Source organism: Chiloscyllium plagiosum, unplaced genomic scaffold (genome assembly GCF_037043375.1).
Source record: "Chiloscyllium plagiosum isolate Xiang-an unplaced genomic scaffold, Cpla_swu_hap1 HiC_scaffold_18, whole genome shotgun sequence".
Lineage (NCBI taxonomy): Eukaryota > Metazoa > Chordata > Chondrichthyes > Orectolobiformes > Hemiscylliidae > Chiloscyllium > Chiloscyllium plagiosum.
In genome coordinates, this window is record NW_028270156.1 from 69,247,060 (window position 1) to 69,261,497 (window position 14,438).

The 14,438-nt window shown below is 41.1% G+C and overlaps 1 protein-coding gene across 1 annotated transcript in view; it reads right to left on the reverse strand.

Annotated features, from left to right (window-relative positions):
• Positions 1–1,166: 1,166 nt before the first annotated feature.
• f2 (coagulation factor II (thrombin)) overlaps positions 1,167–14,438 on the reverse strand; it is a 108,677-nt gene continuing 95,405 nt past the window's right edge. Inside the window, exons 22-23 of the mRNA XM_087996774.1 lie at positions 9,520–9,590; positions 1,167–1,472 (exon numbers count right to left, since the gene is read on the reverse strand). Of these exons, the coding sequence (XP_087852900.1) occupies positions 1,317–1,472; positions 9,520–9,590 (227 nt within the window). The 3' untranslated portion in view covers positions 1,167–1,316. The remainder of the gene's footprint in view (positions 1,473–9,519; positions 9,591–14,438) is intronic.

Genomic DNA, 14,438 nt, shown 5'->3' on the forward strand with positions numbered 1-14,438 from the left:
AAAGAGTCAACATAGTCTCATCAAACGGAAATCGTAGTTGACAAATCTTTTGGACATTTTCAGGGTATGCCAGCAGGACTGACAATGGGAAATCAGTGCCTGTAGTATATTTGGATCTTCAAAAGGTAGGCAATAGACAAAAGTATTTTACAAAAGATTGGGGTAATATATTAGTACAGATTGAGAATTAGTTGATGGACAGAAGCCAAAGCAGGAATCAACAGATTATTCTCCAGATGGCAGGCTGTAAGGCATAGGGTGTAATAGTTTTAGGGTCTCAGGTATTTAAAAGAATAATGAATAACATAGAAGAGGGAAGAAGGGTATAATGCTGGTTCAGTGGTATAATGCATAGTTTGTCAAATCTTCATCATTTGATGATGTCCAAGATAGTAATTAATGTACAAGTTTGATACTTTTGGTGGAATTGAAATAGGTACATCATTGATGACATTCCTGTGTTTACAATATGAGTTATATATTAATGTATATCAGTCTGTATTCAGCATTCCAACTGCAATAATTCAATTTCCAAATCACTGGGCGTAAAACAAAATCTAAGTTTAATTTATTAAAAGAGTTTTCATTCATTCAGAATAGTGAAATGCAAAATGATTTGTGATAAAGAGATGTCATTTAAATGCATGAATTATTGGAGGAAAAGAAAACACAATAAATGGAAGGAATTATTTAATTTTTACCCATTGTGACAACTGTGGCATGGTAACATCGAACTGCCTTTGAATAAAGGAAGTAGGCAGGTCCCAAATCTCTCCACGCTTCAGGCTCTCTGCCTTTATTCCTGATGAAGGGCTTTTGCCCGAAACGTCGATTTTACTGCTCCTCAGATGCTGCCTGAACTGCTGTGTTCTTCCAGCACCACTAATCCAGAATCTGGTTTCCAGCATCTGCAGTCATTGTTTTTACCCAAATAAACACCAGCTTAGAACAAGGATTGAACAGAGTTCTGATCCACCAACTGTCCAGCAACTGAACCAAATCAACTCCCATTGAGTCTCAGATTTTGTGGCGACATATACTTTCTCCATGCATGTCAGAGTTTGTAGTGATGAATAGTTATGGTAAAAGCTGGAGGGAATGATATACATGGGGAAAACTATGAAATCAGTCAAGAGAGGGAGAAAGCAAATAAAACTCTTCAAAACTATCAGTAATAATTTGACTTTATTTCATTAATGTTGAAAATTAATTCAGGTACAGGGAATGACTGAATCATTGATAAACATCAAATTTCTTGTAAATTTCCTCAGTGGACATCTAAAAGTGCCTATATCCTCTTTAAGACACTGCAATTTTTAACTCTTTCGTGACGGTATCTTGGTCTGTATAGCTTTCTCCAACCACTTTCTAAACCTGAATACATGAGTGTAGAATCCATATTTCCCATCCCGGTCACATCCTTCTCCCCAGGAGACAATGCCCATCAGGTACCATCGCCTATTGTTTGGATTCTGTGTGACATTCAAAGAAAATGCTTATTAAGGAAACAATATTGCTTAAGTTAGATACAAAGGAGAACTGTACTATTTAATTAATGTATTCACAATCACAGAATGTCGCAAAGTACGTCATATTGACATGTAGGAAACACTATACCTAATTAGTGTATAGCAAGCTCTCAAAAAGCAATGTAATAGTTTTCCAGATAATCTGCTTTCTGAGTGAGGAATAACGCATAACAAGAATTCCTTTACTCATTTTCTAACATTTACCATTCACAGGATGACTGAATCACTGGCTCGGCCAACATTTATCACCCATCCCTAATTGTCCAGATGGCAGTTAAAAGTCAACTACATTGCTGTGGGTCTGGTGTCACATGTTGGCCAAACTAGATAAGGATGGCAGTCTCCTTTCCTACAGGGCAATAGTGATTCTGATGGGGTTTTCCAACAATCAAATTTTTGTCATCATTAGACTCCTAATTTGAGATATTTTCATTGAATTCAAATTCCACCATCTGCCACAGCAGGATTCAAACCCTTGTCCTCAGAACATTACCTGGGTCTCTGGACTAACAGTCCAGCGATAATAATATTAAGCCATCGCCTGCCTAAACACAGATTCATATGGATCTGGGAGAAGAGGCCTGACCTCGATTTAACATTTCAGCTGCAAGGTGATGTTTCCAGCAGAACTGTATTGGATTGTCAGCCGAGGTTACACCTGTAGCCTGTGAAGTGAGTTTTGAATGCATGTCAATTTAACTTTCAGCTGCCACCATGAAGCCAAGGCTGGCACATAGGTCTGCAACAGAGGAGCCCATTTATTTTTCATTCTTTCCTGTGATGTGGCTGTTGCACGCTGTGCCAGTAATCAGTCCCTATTCCTAACTGTCCATAGGGCAACTTAGTGGACCACCTTGGGTGTTTACCACAATCTAAAGTAATTACATGGTCTCCATGAGGCCAGCTTTTTATTTTAGATTTTTCTTTTACTGAATTCTGCTTTTTTTAAATTCACTTGTGGGACATGGACATCGCTGGCTGGCCAGCATTGATAGCCCATCCCTATTTGTCCTTGAGACGGTGGTGGTGAGCTGCCTTCTTGAATCGCTGCAGTCCACTTGCTGTGCATTGACCCACAATGCCAGTAGGGAGGGAATTCCAGGATTTTGACCCAACGACTGTGAAGTAACGGCAGCATATTTCCAAGTCAGGGTGGTGATTGACTTGGAGGGGAACTTGCAGGTGATGATGTTCCCATGTAGCTGCTGCCCTTGTCCTTCTAGATGGAAGTGGTTGTGGGTTTGGAAGGTGCTAAGGATCTTTGGTGAATTTCTGCAGTGTATCTTGTAGATAGTACACACTGGTGCTACTGAGCGCCGGTGGTGGAGGGATTGAATGTTTGTAGATGTGATGCCAATCAAGTGGGTTGCTTTGTCTTGGATGGTGTCAAGCTTCTTTAGTGTTGCTGGAGCTGCACCCATCCAGACAAGTATTCCATCATACTCCTGACTTGTGCCTTGTAGATGGTGGATAGACTTTGGGGTGTCAGGAAGTGAGTTACTCACTGCAGTATCCCTAGTCTTTGACCTGCTCGTTGAGTTACTGGTCAATGGTAACCCCAAGGATGTTCACAATGGGGGATTTAGTGATGGGTCAAACCGTTGAACGTCAAGGGGTGGTGGTTAGTGTCTCTTATTGGTGATGGTCATTGTCTGGCATTTGTGTGGCGTGAATGTTACTTGCCACTTGCTGGCCCAAGCCTGGATATCATCCAGATCTTGTTGCATTTGGTCACGGACAGGTTCACTATCTGAGGAGCTACGAATAGGGCTGAACACTGCAATCACCGATGAACATCCCCACTTCTGACCTTATGACAGAGTGAAGGCCATTGATGAAGCAGCTGAAGATTGTTGGGCCTAGGACACTACCCTGAGGGACTCCTGCAGAGATGTCCTGGAGCTGAGATGACTGACCCTCCACAACCACAACTATGTTCCTTTGTGCCAGGTATGACTCTAACCAGCAGAGAGTTTACCCCCTGATACCCATTAATTCTAGTTTTGCCAGGGCTCCTTGATGCCATACCTGGTCAAATGTGGCCTTGATGTCAAGGGCTGTCACTCTCACCTCACTTTTGGAATTCAGCTCTTTTGTCCAGGTTTGAACCAAGGCTGTAATGAAGTCAGGAGCTGAGTGACCCTGGCAAAACCCCAAACTGGACGTCACTAAGCAGGTTATTGCTGAGCAGGTGCTGCTTGATAGCGCTGTTGATGACACTGTCCATCACTTTACTGATGATGGAGAGTAGACTGCTGGGGCAGTAATTGCTCAGGTTGGGTTTGTCCTGCTTTTTGTGTACAGGACATACCTGGGCAATTTTCCACAGTGTCGGGTGGATGCCAGTGTTGTAACTGTACTGGAAGAGCTTGGCTAGGGGAGTGGCAAGTTTTGGAGCACACGTCTTCAGTGCTATTGCCAGATTGTTATCAGGGCCCATTGCCTTTGCAGTATCCAAGGCCTCCAGCTGTTTCTTGATATCACAGGGAGTGAATTGAATTGGCTGGAGACGGTATCTGTGATGCTGAGGACCACTGAAGGAGCCCGAGATGGATCATGCACTCGGCACTTCTGGCTGAAGATTGTTGCGAATGCATCAGCCTGATCTTTTGCACTGATGTGCTGGGGTCCCCAATCATTGAGGATGGGGATATTTGTGGAGCCTCTACATCCAGTGAGTTGTTTAACTATCCACCACCATTCACGACTGGTGTGGAAGGACTGCAGAACTTAGACATAATCCATTTGTTGTGGGATTGCTTAGCTCTGTCTATCCCTTACTGTATATGTCATTTGCCATCCAAGTAGTCCTGTTTGGTAGCTTCACCAGGCTATTACCTCATTTTTAGGTCTGCCTGCTGCTGCTCCTGGCATGCCCTCCTGCACTCTCTATTGAACCAGGGTTAATCCCCTGGCTTGAAAGTAATGGTTGAGTGGGGGAAATGCCAGGCCATGAAGTTACAGGTTGTGCTGAAGTACAATTCTGCTGCTGTTGATGGCCCACAGGGATCATGGATGCCCAGTCTTGAGCTGCTAGATTGGTTCAAAGTCTGTCCGGTTATGCATGGTGGTAGTGCCACACAACACGATGGAGGTTATTCTCAATGTGAAGGTGGGACTTCGTCTCTACAAGGACAGTGCGGTGGTCACTTTTACCTATACTGTCATGGGCAGATGCTTCTGCAACCGGCAGATTAGTAAGAATGAGATCAAGTATGTTTTTTCCTCATGCTGGTTCCATCACCACCTGCCATAGACCCAGTCTAGCCGTTATATTCTTTAGGACCCAACCAGCTTTATCAGTAATGCAGCTGCTGAGCCACTCTTGGTGGTGGACATTGAAACCCCACCCAGTGTACATTTTGCACCCTTGCCACCCTCAGTGTTTCCTCCAAGTGTTGTTCAACATGGAGGAGTATTGATTCATCAGCCAAAGGAGAACAGTATATGGTAACCAGTAAGAGGTTTCTTTGCCCATGTTTAACCTGAAGCCGTGAGACTTCATGGAGTCCAGAGGGCAGTTGAGAGTCAACCACATTGCTGTGAGTCTGGACTCACATGTAGGCCAGACCAGGTAAGAATGGCAGATTGCCTTCCCTAAAGGACATTAATGAACAGACAGGTTTTTCCAATAATTGGCAATGGTTTCATTGTCATCAGCTGATTCTTAATTCCAGATTTTTAAAAATTGAATTCAAATTCCACCATCTGCCATGGTGGATTTTGAACCCAGGTCCCCAGAATATTATTCTGGGTTTCTGGATTAATCATCGACAGATCACCTCCCCAGGTCTTGGTGAGATTTGAACCCAAGTCCCCAGAACATTAACCTGGGGCTCTGGAAGATTGGGCTGGCAACATTACTACAATGTCACCATCTCCACACCAGCACCAATATAAATCTTCTCCAAAGGTCCCATTGATAGTTTCCACATCCATCCTGTTTCTCTTAGGGTGCTTTCTAAGGAAGCAAGGAGACAATGAGCCACAAAATAATGGTTTTATGCAGGAGATTTTAAATTAGAAGATCCACTGAGATCCACAAGAGTACAAGAGCGTATTGACTCAAATAGGCAATAAACTATGGTAGCTTTTGGAAAGACTGAGATATATCTCGTGTCACCAATATATCACCAATGATGTTGTATGGTGCTCGACTGATAAATTCATAGCTGCAGGCCAGTTGGTCTACTCCCTAAGGCTCCATCAATGTTGCTGTTAATCCTGGTCTGTATCTTAAGCGTTAAAGATTAGAATCCTTGTCATAAAACATCATATGAATGGGGATGCCTGAGAAAACCAATGTCTTTGAAACGCGAGGGCGTTTTAAGGAAAAGACACATGAAAATAGGAAGGTAGGAAATATTTAAGCACCCTTTTGGGAAACTAAAGATCTGTGTGTGGAATGAATAGTCGACCATAAAACCGTAAGACCTTGGAGCAGATATAGACCATTCTGCTTATCAAGACTGTTCCACCATTCAATGAGACAATGACAGACCTGATTATCCTCAACTTCACTTTCATGCCTTTTCTCTGGCCATTAAAAATTAAAGTTCTAGTACATTCACTTCTTTTATCCTATGGCCATTAAAAATTAAATATAGTACATTCACTTCCCCCTATCCCAGTCATTGTAATTGTAATTGCATTGTAAATAATTCTGGCTTCAGCACTGATCCCTGTGACACTCCATTACTTATGGGTTGCCACCCTGAAAATGGCCCCCTTATTCCAACTCTTCTACCAGTTAGCCAATCCTCTATCTATGCTAAAATACTACCTCAAAAACCAGAACTCTTACCTTATTAATTATCCTAATGTTATCCTAAGTTATCAAAAATTGCATCCATTGCTTGTTGTGGTTTGTTATCTCCTCAAACAATATTCTAATAAATTTGTCAGGCCTCATTTCCCCTTCATGAAGTACTACTAATTCTGCTTGATCATATTACATGTTTCTAAATGCTTTGCTACTGCATTCTTTACAATAAGGTAAAGTTGCCTTAATCCTACAGGGCTCCTCTCTCATTAGAGTCAGATATGACTGATGCTCAGTTTAATTTGAGGGTGATCACACCTCAGGTAAGGTGCAAGGTTGAGAAGGCAGGATTTCAGCTAGTGATGGAATTAAACTTGCACTGTAGGCATCACTCTGCATCACCAACCTTTCAGTCAGTCAACTGAGTTCTGATCCCAAATCCTTTATAACGGGGGATGCTAACATTTTCCCAATAACAAACATTAAGCTGACAGGTCTACAGTTATCTGCTTATTGTCTCCTTCTCTTTCTAAATAAAGGTGTGAAATTGGTAATTTTCTAATCTTTTGGGACTTTTCCAAAATTTAGAGATTCCTGGATGATTGCTACTGGTGCATCCACTCTCTACATATTTTAATACCTAGGATACATCCCATCAGGTCCAGGAGACTTATCAGTCCCATAAGTTTCCCTAGTTTTTGTTCTCGAGGACAGTTATTTATTTCCTTGCCTCCTTCTGCCCGTTAATATTTAGTAATTTTGGAGTGCTATTAATGTCTTCTACGGTGAAGACTCTTGCAAAGCATTTATTCAGTTCCTCTGCCATTTGCTGGTTTCCTATTATTATTTCTCCAGCTTCATTTCCTAAGGGGCCTATATTAATTTTGGCCTCTCTCTTTCTTTTTATATATTTAAATGCATTCTTGCAGTCTCTCTTGCAAATTTACCCTCAACAGTTATTTTCTTTTTATTTGGTTATCTATTTAAAATTTTCTCAATCCTCTGGTTTACCACTAAATTTTGCCACATTGTTTGCTTCTGGTGGTGCCCTTAACTTGGTTGGCTTATTCCCTTCCTAAAATCTTTCATCTTTAATCGGATATGCATTTGCTGTGAGCCATGAAATATTTTCTTAAATATCTGCCTTTATTCCTCAACCTTTATTCCTCAACCTTCTTTGCTGTTAAATTGTCTTTCCCAGTTCACTCTAGCCAGCATTGCCCTTATTCTTATGTAATTATCCACATTTAAATTTAGCACCAATGTTTCTCACCCAATGTCTTCCCCCGAAAACTGAATGCTAAATTCTACCATGTTATAGTCACTGTCCCGAGGAAATATTTTACCCGAACAAAATTTATTAAATCTGCCTCATTACACATTCTGGATTAGTGGTGCTGGAAGAGCACAGCAGTTCAGGCAGCATTCGACGAGCAGTAAATCGACGATTCGGGCAAAAGCCCTTCATCAAGAATACAGTTATCATTGTTTTTACCTCATTACACATTACCAGATCCAAAATGGCCTGATCCCTGTTTGGATCCACCAAATATTTTTCTCAAAAACTGTCCTGAATACACTCTACGAATTCTTCCTTATGGTTCCCTCTGTTAATCTGACTATCCCAATTTACAAGAAGATTAAAATTACCATGATTAATGTGCTGTCTTTTTAACATGCCCTCATTATCTTCTGATTTATTGCTAACCAAACATACAGTTGCTGTTGGGTGTTTAAGGATGCTTCTAAGTGTCCTCTTTGTCTTTTTATTTCTTACTTCCTCTTGTATGACTTCTACATTTTTTGATTGCAGATAATTTCTTGCTAACATATTTGTTCCATCTTGTACTAACAAAGCTACCCCACCCCCTTCCCATCCTGCCTGTCCTTTCAAACACATACTTCTGAATATTTATTTCCCAGCTTTGATCTTCTTGTACCCATGTTCTGAATACTACTCCAAATTCAAGAGCCATTAATTTAGCATTTTTACCATTTTCCCCTTTTTGATCCAATTTACTGCTGTTTCTATGTATGCATACAAAGTGTATTGTTATCAGTTAGCTGCCCTGTACTGATGCCATTTTCTCTTGTTTTGTAAGCTTACATTTCCCCTCTCTCAAATCTCCAACTCCCCTCTAACTAATTAAAAGCCTTTTCGACAGCCCTAATTATTTGATTCACTAGGACACAGATCCCAACTTGGCTCAAGTGAAGCCCATCCCATTAGAATAGCTCTCTTCTATCTCAGTACTAGTGCCTTTACCCCACAAACTGGAACCCATTCTTCCCACATCAATCTTAGAGCCACTTATTTAACTGCTTGATTCTATTTACCCTATGCCAATATATCTGTGGTCAGATAGTAATCCTGAGATTATTACCTTAGAGATCCTGCTTTTTAATTTAGCTCCTAACTGTTCAAAATCTTTTAGTAAACCCTCTCTTCTAATCCTATGAATATTGGTGTAAGAACATGAACAATAACCACTGGTTCCTTCCCCTCCATCTCCAAGTTAGTCTCCAGCCCTGAGAAAATGTCCTTAACTCTGGCACTCATAGTTGTAGAGAATAGTATCTCCCTAATTCTCCTGCTCAACCACTACTATATTCCTATTAATTTCCCCCCACTTGAATGGCTCCCTGTACTATGGCATTGTGGTAGGTTTGCCCATCCTCCAGAGAGTCCCCGGTCTTGTCTGCACAGCTTGGACGACCCTTGTAACTGTTTGATAATTGCAGGGGCTAAGGACCCTCAATTATCAAACCCTGGGTCCCTATACCTGCTTCACCTTAAGTTACATCCTCCTGTCTGGGATCACAGATCATCTTTGACTGACAGAGCTGACTGCCTTCTGGAACAAAATATTCAAGTAACTTTCTCCTTCCCTGATGTAGTTCAATATCTGCAGCTTGGATTTCAGTTCCTGAACTTAGATTTAAAGTTCCATGAGTTGCAAACACTTAGTAAAGATGTGTTTGCTCTGGATCACGTTGGTGCCCAGCAGCTCCCACATGTTGCAGTAGCAACACATCACCTGTGCTGCCTTCATTATCGTATTTGACCAGAGCATGGACAGATGTGAACAGATTTATGAAACACAGAACAAAGTAAGTTCAGTCTCAGCATATTCATCAACCCTTTTAGGTTACTTGGAACATGCCAACACAAACAAGTTACAATATGCCTGCAAAATTTGAAGAAATTAGAAACAACGTAAAACTAACCTTCATCACAAAGGGGCCCCCGCTGTCTCCCTCACAGGCATCTCCACGTTGGCTAGCTCCTGGAGGGAAACCTAATACAGACAAAAAAGAAAACATTTTAAAGGAAGCAATCAAACTACATATTAGGTGCACAATATACCTATGCCTTCTTTTGTTTTTCTTTAGTTGTTCTTTTCTGACTCAGAATCTCACTGAATCCATCCCAATTGTTATGCAAGCCACATTCATTTCTAAACAATGCAAACAAAATGACTGAAAAATACTCTGATCCTTATATGTTACCTTCAAAAGAAGGTCTGTTTTTATTAATTCAGGACGGTTAATGATATTTGCTATGGACCAGGTCAGACTACATCAAAACATTTCAAGAAGGTAGACTAGACCCTAACTTTTCTCGTTGTTTTAATCAGGTGTAAAGTGGATATTCCAGGAGTGATGCAGCTGGTCCAACTATTCAGTTTTAAATAAAACAGAATTTATGTATAGACTACTGAATGAGCCACAAACTAAAGAGAACCGAATTTAGAACAACAATCAATCTGAAAATCCATTCGACTCTATCACAACTTAATGATGCCGTCCTAAATCCTTGCAACAATCCCCATAAACACCCCCTTGGCTCAAAAGGTAAAATCAAACACAGGTTCTTACAGGAGACTTGTCAGAGAGAAACAGGATCAGCATGGAACTAGACATGACCAGCAATTGCAAATAAAACAGCTTGCTAAAACCAAACCCTGAACTGGGAGATCTGGCCACTCTCCTTTCATTGTACAAGTGCTTTAAAAAATCTTTCTCAAGTAGATATTTCCAGACATACTGGAACCTCTGTCTTTACAGTTCCTCTGGAAAAATAACCCAAGGGCAGTATAATCTTGTTAAAGGAGCAGCATCGTCACATATTCACTTGGAAAAGGAGAAACTCCATTCTCTCCCTAAGAGCAAAGAACAGACTAATCTCCAGCTTACAGGTATGTAATGGTATCAGACCAAAGTTAAAGTAAGCAGAAGTAACTAACATTAAAGTAAGAAAAGTGATTTAAAGATTCATGATTAAGGCATGCCAAGACAGCTCAACCAAGTGGAATTCTGTGGCTTTGGGGAGTTACAAGTCTTGTGACTTTGATAAGCCCATTCGTCACCAACAACACAGGAACACCTCCAGACTCTGAGCTGCAGCTCGAATCATTGAGGAGCATTTGTGAGGCAGAGAACTGTATGGAAAGCACATTCTGAGAGCTATATGTGGAGACAGGAAGAAGAGGAGAAGGGCAGTATTTTTTTTAGAAATTCTCTCATGCGACCTGAGATTACTGGCTAGGCCAGCATTTATTGCCCAGAATTCTTTTATCAGAAGAACAGAGTGGTTTTTCTGCAGCTGTCAAATGTCACTCCAGGATGGAGTTTCACTGGTAGTAGTTGTAGGGATGGCACAGAATAGGACATTCTTCTGAAGTGGGGTAGACAGTCAGGGGTTTGTGGTCCACATTCCTATTAATTACATAGTTAGGTAGTGGGGTGCAGTCCTGCAATCAGAATTCATTTAGCCAAGTAGAAAATTGGCGAGCAGGACCTCCAGTGCCTCATAAAAGTGAGTACAGAGCTAGGAAAATAAAAGAGGTGAACACATGGCTGGAACGATGTTGCAGGGGGGCAGGGCTTTAGATTCATGGAACACCAGTAGTTGCTCTGTGGGAGATGGCACCTGTATTAGCTAGATGTGTTGCATCCGAACTAAGCTAGGACAACTGTAGGCCAGTCTGCTTGTGCAGTTGTAAAGAGTTTAAATCAGCTCAGCAGGAGTGCGGAAACCAGGGCAGAATGTTAGAAACTAATGACTGGGCTTGAAGGAAATGCTGGGAGTGGAAAATGGCACTAAAAATAGAAAATAGTAACTTATTAGTTGGAGTCAGAGTAAGGGAGAAAGTAATGAGTCAAGGTTACAATGTGTGACGTGAATGCATGGACTATAGGCAATATAGTGAGTTACAAGCACAGATTATCTTGTGGGGTTATGATGTGGCATAATACAGAGACCTGGTTTAAGGAAATGCAAATTTGAGTAATAAACGTTCTTGGCTACAAGGTAATCAGAAAAGATAGAAAAGAAGATGGAGTGGTCTTTATGGTTAGGAAGAGTATTGCAATACGGAAGAGGATGTTTCAGAGGGTTCATGGACTGAAGCAATTTGGCTAGAGCTAAGGAATAACAATGTCATAATTACATTGCTCAGTGCAGTATTTAAGAGTTATATCTGGAGGAAAGCAATTATGATGCGATTAGGCAAGATTTAGGATGCATAGGATGGGGAAGCAAACTGTACAGAATAGGCACAATTGAAATGTGGAGCTTATTCAAGGAACAGCTGCTGCATGTCCTTGAGAAGTATGTACCTGTCAGGCAGGGAGGAAGTGGTTGAACAGGGGAGCTGTGATTTACTAAAGAAGTTGAATCTCCTGTCAAGAGGAAGAAGACTTATGTTAGGATGAGATGTGAAGGCTCAGTTCTGGTGCTTGCGCGTTACAAGTTAGCCCGAAAAGAACTATAGAGAGAGCCAAGAAGAGACATGAGGGGACATGAGAAGTCATTGTAAGATAGGATCAAGGAAAATCCTAAAGCTTTCTACAGGTATATCAGGAATAAAAGAATGATGAGAGTAAGATTAGGGCCAATGAAGGACAGTAGCAGGAAGTTGTGCTTGGAGTCTGAGAAGATAGGTGAGGTACTAAATGAATATTTTTCATTGGTATTCACACTGGAAAAAGGTAATGTTATTGAGAACAATACTGAGATACAGGATTGAGGTTCACAAGGAGGAGGTGTTAGCAATCCTGGAAAGTGAGAAAATAGATAAGTCCCCTGGGCTGGAAGGGATTTATCCTAGGATTCTCTGGGAAGCCAGGAAGGAGATTGCAGAGCCTTCGGCTTTGATCTTTATGTCATCATTGTCTACAGATGATTGGAGGATAGCAAGTGTTGTCCCCTTGTTCAAGAAGGGGGGTAGAGACAACCCTGGTAATTATAGACCAGTGAGCCTTACTTTGGTTGTGGTAAAAGTATTGGAAAAGGATTTATAATTATCTAGAAAGGAATAAGTTGATTACAGATCGTCAACACGCTTTTGTAAGTTGTGCCTCACAAACCTTATTGAATTCTTTGAGAAGGTGACCAAACAGGTGGATGAGGGTAAAGCGGTTGATGTGGTATATATTGTTTCCAGTAAGGGGTTTGATAAGGTTCTCCACAGGAGGCGATTGTACAAAATACAAAGGCATGGGATTGAGGGTGATTTAGCAGTTTGGATCAGGAATTGGCTAGCTGAAAGAAAGCTGAAAGAAGGGTGGTGGTTGATGGGAAATGTTCATCCTGGAGTTCAGTTACTAGTGGTGTACCGCAATAATCTGTTTTGGGGTCCCTGCTATTTTTCATTTTTATAAATGACCTGGATGAGGGCTTAGAAAGATGAGTTAGTAAATTTGCAGATGACACAAAGGTCGGTGGAGTTGTGGATAGTGCCAAAGGATGTTGCAGGTTACAGAATGACATAGATAAGCTGTAGAGCTGGGTTGAGAGGTGGCAAATGCAGAAAAGTGTGAGGTGATTCACTTTGGAAGGAGTAACAGGAATGCAGAGTCCTGGGCGAATGGTAAGGTTCTTGGTCGTGTAGATGAGCAGAGAGATCTCTGTGACCATGTACAGACATCCCTCAAAGTTGCTACCCAGGTTGATAGGTTGTTAAGAAGGCATATGGTGTGATGGCTTTTATTGGTAGAGAGTTTGTGTTTTGGAGCCATGACATCATGCTGCAGTTGTACAAAACTCTGGTGCGGTCACAATTGGAGTATTGTGTATAGTTCTAGTCACCGCTTTATAGAAAGGATGTGGAAGCTTTGGAAAGGGTTCAGAGGAGAGTTACTAGGATGTTGCCTGGTATGGAAGTAAGGTCTTATGAGGAGAGGCTGAGGATCTTGAGGCTGTTTTCATTAGAGAGAAGGAGGTTGAGAGATTACTTAATTGAGACATATAAGATAATCAGAGGGTCATATAGGGTGGACAGTGAAAGCCTTTTTCCTCTGATGATGATGGCTAGCAAGAGGGGAGATAGCTTTAAATTGAGGGGTGATAGATATACGAGAGATGTCAGAGGTAGATTCTTTACTTAGAGAGTAGTAGGGGCATGGAATGCCCTGCCTGCAATAGTAGTAGGCTCACCAACTTTAAGGGCATTTAAATGGTCACTGGATAAACATGTAGATGAAAATGGAATAGTGCAGGTTAGTTGGGTTTCAGAAAGGTTTCACAGGGCGGTGCAACATCGAGGGATGAAAGGCCTGTACTGTGCTGTAATGTTCTATGTTCTATATAGTTAAAAATCACACAACACCAGGTTATAGTCCAACAGGTTTAATTGGAAGCACACTAGCTTTCGGAGCGACGCTCCTTCATCAGGTGGTAGTGGAGGGCTCAATCGTAACACAGAATATATAGCAAAAATTTACAGTGTGATGTAACTGAAATTATACATTGAAAAATTGATTGTCTGTTAAGCCTTTCATCTGTTAGAATACAGTGATAGTTTCACTCCTTTCATGTGTAAATCACAAAACCTTTTTTTTAAAGTTGCATTCTCGGGTTAGCTGTTAACAATGGTGATAGCTAGACAATATGTTGAAGGTAAACATATTGTCTAGCTATCACCATTGTTAACAGCTAACCCGAGAATGCAACTTTAAAAAAAAGGTTTTGTGATTTACACATGAAAGGAGTGAAACTATCACTGTATTCTAACAGATGAAAGGCTTAACAGACAATCAATTTTTCAATGTATAATTTCAGTTACATCACACTGTAAATTTTTGCTATATGTTCTGTTTTACGATTGAGCCCTCCACTATCACCTGATGAAAGAGCGTCGCTC